Source organism: Manduca sexta, unplaced genomic scaffold (assembly GCF_014839805.1).
Source record: "Manduca sexta isolate Smith_Timp_Sample1 unplaced genomic scaffold, JHU_Msex_v1.0 HiC_scaffold_3434, whole genome shotgun sequence".
NCBI lineage: Eukaryota > Metazoa > Arthropoda > Insecta > Lepidoptera > Sphingidae > Manduca > Manduca sexta.
Genome location: NW_023594502.1, coordinates 1 through 6,816, shown reverse-complemented (window position 1 = coordinate 6,816; position 6,816 = coordinate 1). Strand labels below are relative to the sequence as shown.

The window sequence follows — 6,816 nt, the reverse complement described above, 5'->3', positions numbered from 1 at the left end:
ATTTATGAACAAAATTATGCGGGCAAAATCGCGCGAACCAGTCGGTGCGGTGGGTGGTGTAGAAAAAATAATTGTAAAATAAACAGTGAAAATGTCATCGGATCACAAGAAAGATGAAGGTGTGCCAATAGAAGAAGCTATTGATAAAGCTGGTACGTATATTTCAGATATTTCGTTAGTTTTTTATACCATCTTAAGAACTGTTGTTGGATAGTTCTCTAAAAAGAAAGATAACATAACATTATATCGGCTTACATGCTTACACAAGCATGTTAGCAGAAAAAGTCATGTTGGAAATTGTCATGTTGAACATGCCTCTGTAAGCATGTTAGTAGAAAAAAAGTCACGTACAGGCTAGAAATACATTGTACCTTGTTACTGAAGGGGATGATACTCTCTCTCGTTCAGAGAATATGATCGGTATAAAATTTTAATGTTATTTTTAATTTAAAAAGCATATAAAGCTTAATACTGAACCAATCTCCAGTTTGTTTCGCTGTTCATATTAGACTAGTATTTCGATATTAACGGCAATTTATGTAAGAGTCTAACAAGATACCTACGTGCGAGGGTGAGGAAGAAGGGTGCGGAATAAGGAACTAAGGAACAGGCATTAGGTTGCCAACCAACAATTGCGTTTAAACCTCAGAGTTTAAACATTAAAAAAAATGTGAAGTCATTTTAACAGAACCAACTAGAGTACTGCAACTACCTTAATTGGAATTATTAAAAAATTATTAAACAAGACTGCCTCGGTGGCGTAGTTGTATTGCATGCCCGGTACGACAGCGCTCTGAGGTCCTGGGCTCGAATCCCGGGTCGGGCAAAGTGATATTTGGGTTTTTTTCTGCTCAGTATCAGCCCGGAGTCTGGAATTTGTGCCCGATATGGCAATAGGCTCGCCCCTATCACATCATAGGACGGAACATACTTGGTGAAAAGTGGGTGCCCTAGTTGCGCCTCTGCATACCCTTTCGGGGATAAATGCGTGATGTTATGTATGTATGTATGTATTAAACAATTTCTCAGGATTTGGCCTCTACAGCTACCTTCTAATCTGCCTCACCGGACTCGGGATCATATCGTTCGTCTGCATCACCTTTGGAAGCACCATCATTATTCCCGCAAGTGCCTGTGAGCTAGAAACCACCACTGCTCAGCAAGGGATGCTAGCTGCCGCACCGGTTGTGGGTAAGTCATAAAGCAATTATTAAAACCATTACCTTTTAATGACTTTTGAAGGATTATCCCGGATTATGAAGTTAATAAACAGTATTTTGTTAGTTTTACTTTTGTGATTTAATACTATGGTGAAAAGTACACGAAACACGATTGCTGCCAGTTTAATTTATCGTTGAGAACTTTACTCATAACTATTAACCCCACTATTCTACAGTATGTCAAGCATATATGTATAGCTATTTGAAGAAGACACTAGCCGTAATATTTAGTGAACATAAGACCTAAATCTTGGTGTAATCTCAGCGCAAATGGCTAGCTTTAAATCCTAGTTGAGCCCCAACAGTTTATGGGGGTCTTTTATTCCATGAAAGACTTGCATGCGGCTGCAACTGCGACAACTGCACCTTGTAATGAATAAAAGTGTCGTTCCCTTTTAAAATTAGTAATCTCCAATCCTCACATTAAAAAAATGACAACATAGATGAACAAAAACAGAAGAAAGTAAATAGAGTGCGGTCTACGACTACCGGTTTTAGGTTCTCGGATACGAATCCCGAGTCAGGCAACATGATATTAGTCGACTTAATTCGGGATTTGTGCCCGATATGGCGATTGGTTCTTATCTCACCATGGGCATTAGAGGGACATTAGTTGCACCTTTATCTGCCCATATAACATACATATAAAATATTTGGCAAAAAGAAAAAGATTTATAAACACATGTGAATTTTATTATTGTAATACAGCTGACGTATTAGCTTTGTCATACAGTGTATTAAACCATATAACTTTTAACATTGCTTACCATTTTGGTGATAGGAATACTATTTTGACTCGACTTTTAACTACCCTTGTAGTCATAGATGTTTCAATTACAGTTGCGACAATTGGAAAGTTACTATGACTGGTAAATAAAAGCTTTAATAATCTTAACATTTTTGACTGTCTGAAATAGAACTAGATACATTTATTTTCTTTGTAAATTAGTGATTGAAATGACGTGCTTAGTAGACAGATTACAGGACTTGAATTTAAATTGTTAGTGGTTTTGTTAATGTAAATGAAGATGTTATTAGTCTTAATAGACTTACTAGATGGTCAATACTTTTCCGTTTTAAAGTCACTCTTCAGATACAAGAAATAATCTAGAACTTGTTTCATGTATATAAGAAATTTAATTCAAAACTATTAAGTTCATGAATAATGTAAAACATTATTAAATATTATAGATCCGGTATCAACAGGCCGGCATAATTGTGTCGAGTGCCTAGGCGTAATCATCTTCCGACAATTGACACTCTATTGGACAACACTCCACTTACCAGGTGCAGTGGTCACTTTGCTGTGCATTTATTAAAAAAAAGTATCCGAAATACTTTCCGATTGAATTAGATACCAGAATAACAGAATTAACGATTGCTTGTTTAAAAATCTTGTAAGTCTACGAAGGTTCTTACGCTAGAAATAATTGCAGCAGCAATTACGCGTGTTTTGATCGCTATCTTAGCGAATCGATTATTTTTACAATACCTCTAAAGGTATTTATAAAAACTCCATTATCTGCGTAGTGATAAATAATGATTATATCTCGGAGCTCTTAGGGAGTTTATTCATTGATAAAGCATAAATAAGGGGCTTTAATATTTTCCCTGGAAGTTCTTACTTCTTAATGTAGTTCAGGGTCTTTTTTTTAAACTGCGTAGATTTTCTTAAAAATCGAAAAGGTATACCTTGTTAGTTGAAACTAGAAATTTCCTTTAATACGATAAATATTGAACTCTAGCGACCCGCCCTGGTTTCGCACGAGTAGCACCAATTTGCAGCCAGATGGTGATGATAACACAAAATTTCGAAAAATGCTAAAAAAAACAATTTTTTTTGGGATTTTTTTTTTAATCAATTGGATCAAAATCCGGTCGCTACCAAACTTCACAGGATCACCGGCGCAGCTAATCAGAAGATTACCTGAAAAATACATTAAAATCGCTCCAGCGGGTTCAGAGTCCCTTGGGAACATACATACATACACACATTTATTTTTATATATTAAAACAATAAAGTAACATTACGTGTCATAAATTATAGACAATCCTCAAAACGCTACTGGTATTATTCAATAGATTATCGAACTGGTCGAACTTTATTCTCTGATCTACATAATCAGAGAACAAAAAAGTTTAAAAATCTGATGTACTACATACATGAGGCAGTTCAGGTAGCATGAACATATTCTGAGGACGAAAATATGGCGTAAGATTTACGATCAATAAAAATCTATACCTTTTAATTTGTTCTTAATAATTACTGCCCACTACTGAGCACGTGCCACCTCTATTAGTGAGAAGGTCTAGGTTAGGCATTAATTCAATACGCTGATGGTGTGGGTTTTAATTAATTGCGAAATTAAAATTCATGCCTTCTTCTATTCCAGGCTCAGTCATCGGCACGCTAGTATGGGGTTACTTGGCAGACACGCGCGGTCGCAAGAACATGCTCATGTATTCTTTATTGGGCGGCGCTACAATCAACTCCATCGCCAGCATCTCTGTCAACTGGATCATGCTGATGTTGTTACAGTTCGTGGCGGCCATTTTGTAAGTACAGCATGACATGAACGGGCTGCTTGGTAGAACGACTTTTAATAAATCAACTTTAAGCAATCTCTATCAATTGTGAAGTCAATTGTCAATTGTCAAGTGAATTATGACTTTTTCAGTCGGGCATGTCAATGTGACGCCATTGCACCTGATGGTAAGCGGAGTGGAGTCCAGATAGAATTTAACTGATCACAGATGATTACCCTTCGCCAGTTGACACAATGGAGGCTGCAAGGTCATCGAACATCAGGAGAAAAATATAATATAAAAAACCGCGATCAAAGTCCAAAAAAATATTTTTTCAATGCAAATTATTTCCTACCTTCCGCAATGCCCGTGATTGTCATCATGAGATCACACATTATGTTGATTACAATAATCTTCAAAGTGGACCTGCGCTTGTTCATAATTGTTACAAAAAATAGATAATGTTATATCTACCGTGACGTGTTCTGGTACACAAGAGACCAATGCATTTAGGTTCCAATTTTTTTTACATGTAATAGACTTTCATGACATGTAATGACAACATTTTACATGAAATTGTGTGATTATTTAATAATAAGAAATTCTGGTATCATTTATGAAGCTTTAGAATGTTTATAGTTATTAGCAAGGATCAGACCTTTCTGTACCACGGGACGAAGCAAATATATAGCACACGAACTTCAACCTTAGACCTTAAAAACAATATCCCATATTAATTCCTCAGTTGCATATCTGAGCAATTAGATCGGTAAAATATATTGAAACTTATCAATAATTGATAATGTTTATCAAAATATTTTTTAGTTATAATTCAAAACCAAACAAAATCTATTTTGTAACATTTATTTTCTAATTAGATATTGTATAAAAAACTGCCTCGATGGCGTAATAGTTCTGTTTGCGTGGTAACTACAGCTCTGTCTCAGGTTTGAATCCCGGGTTGGGCTAAGTGATATTGGGTTTTTCTACTCAGTTTTAAATTTGTGTCCTATATGGTAATAAGCTCGTCCCTTTCACATTGGATAGAACACACAAAAGAGGGTACCCTGGATACACTTCTACCCCCCCTCTCTGGAATAAGGGCGTGATGTTTTTGTTTGTTTATAATCAAAGGTTCAGCTGTAAGTGGTCGGGAAGCGTTATTATTGGAAGTACATCAAACCTGATGTGGTATTGCGTCATTAAAAAATAAGGTATTCTGAGAAATATGTTAGCCAAGGCTCTAGGTTCGCCAGAAATAAACAGGCCTCCTTTAAAGATTTCTTTCCTGGACAGCAAGGACTTTAACGTACAAGATTATAAATTATACAACAAAATTCTATAAAATCTTATAAAAATATGACCCTGTTTCAAAAAATAAGTTAAAACAAATTGACAATTAGATGCGCAACTAAAAAATAAATGATGTATAAATCACCTCGTTAAAACTGGTTAGAAATATTTAAGAGTTAATAATATTTTACGCATGCGATTTGCGTATTTGTACTTACGAAATATTCATGCATTTTCTATCAAATTCAGGAAACAAGGATTATGACGCAGTAATCACAATCTCAACTGAGATAAATAACAATTGAGTTGGTTTCCTTACGATAAATGAAATATTTCACACGTGCGATAACATATTATCTTGATGAATAATCTTTACTTTCCGATCAAATTTGGAGGAGTCGTGTGCAAAATCTATGTAATATGGAATCTCAGCATTTATACAGTGTGTTGTATTCTTAAGTGGATATTATTAGCCGTCTACATCGTACCGAATTTCCAATTTTAACATATTTTAATGATTCATTAATGTATTCTGATATGATGATATATGATGGATTTGTCCAAGTTAAATTATCTTTCTTAAATACACTGATTTACTATGAAGATTTACGATAAAAGGCTTAAGTATGACGTATCCAATTCTGGCTAAATTTAAATTATTCGGGTTGATAGCGCAATAGTCTAGTAGCTACCCGCTCTATAACTGAACTCTAAAAAAAACTGAAGATACGTTCCTCCACCTATAACAACCGTAAAATGAACTTATCAGGTCCATTCCAAAAAAAAATGATAGCGATTTTTTATTGTATTGGTGTTCTGCGGTGAAGTGTTAGGGAACAGTGTTTTCGAGGTGTGGATTATGAATTGCATCAAGTCTTGTCTTTATACCTAGCTCTTATAAGCCGTCTAAAGACATTCATTTCATTTCTACCCCTCTTATCTTCTCGTTTCCTTTTCAGTTCTTCGGGCCTGTACTCGATGTTCATGTCTCTGGCCTCTGAGAGTGTTCCTATGGCGAAACGTAACTTGGTGGTGTTATTGATATCCAGCATCTTCCTGCTTGCACAGGGCGTAATGGCAGGTAAGCCGATAAACCCTGAAGGGGTGAAATAAATTACAACATAATGACATAATATTATTAAAACTTACGCAATACATATTAAATTAGGCGAAAACAACACGGTTTTACTCACTTACGATATAGTCGGAATCACGGACCAGTTTCAACATATTAAGTAGCTCATCCCTCAAGCGGCGAGTACTAAGAGGATGACGCGTCGCGGAAACCTCTCGATCACTAATGTAATGTCATACCTGAAAAATAACCTACGACTTATTTGATATTTGTCTTTTATAGTTTTGGCGATAGCTTTATTAATATTTATTTATTTATTTATTTAATCACTTTGTTGTACATCAACACCGTAGGAAAAATAAATATACAACATTTAATTTAATTATATTTAATTATCTGCATTACAGTTTTAGCTATACCTGTCGTCCCTCTGAGATTCTCTCACCACCTCCCAGCATTGGGCATCTACTGGAACTCTTGGCGGACGCTCGTCATCGTCTACTCTCTGCCGAGCATTGTTTCAGCAATCTGGCTAATTTTCATGCAGGAGAGCCCAAATTTATCTACACCATGGGTGACAGGGAAAAGGCTTTGCAACACCTAACTGCAATTTATAAAGTAAATAAGATGAAGGCCAGGGCGGAATATCCGGTAAGATGTGTTATTTATATTTTTCAATATCGTGTCTTCTTGAGATTTTTT

General features: G+C 35.6%; 1 protein-coding gene across 1 annotated transcript; it reads left to right on the top strand.

Moving 5' to 3' along the window:
- LOC119192955 (synaptic vesicle glycoprotein 2B-like) lies at nucleotides 1-6,742 on the top strand. The gene is made up of 5 exons (XM_037446682.1): nucleotides 1-152; nucleotides 1,030-1,191; nucleotides 3,614-3,776; nucleotides 5,999-6,120; nucleotides 6,522-6,742. The coding sequence occupies exons 1-5, from the start codon at nucleotides 92-94 to the stop codon at nucleotides 6,716-6,718; spliced, it is 705 nt and encodes a 234-aa protein (XP_037302579.1). The 5' UTR covers nucleotides 1-91; the 3' UTR covers nucleotides 6,719-6,742.
- Nucleotides 6,743-6,816: the final 74 nt, after the last annotated feature.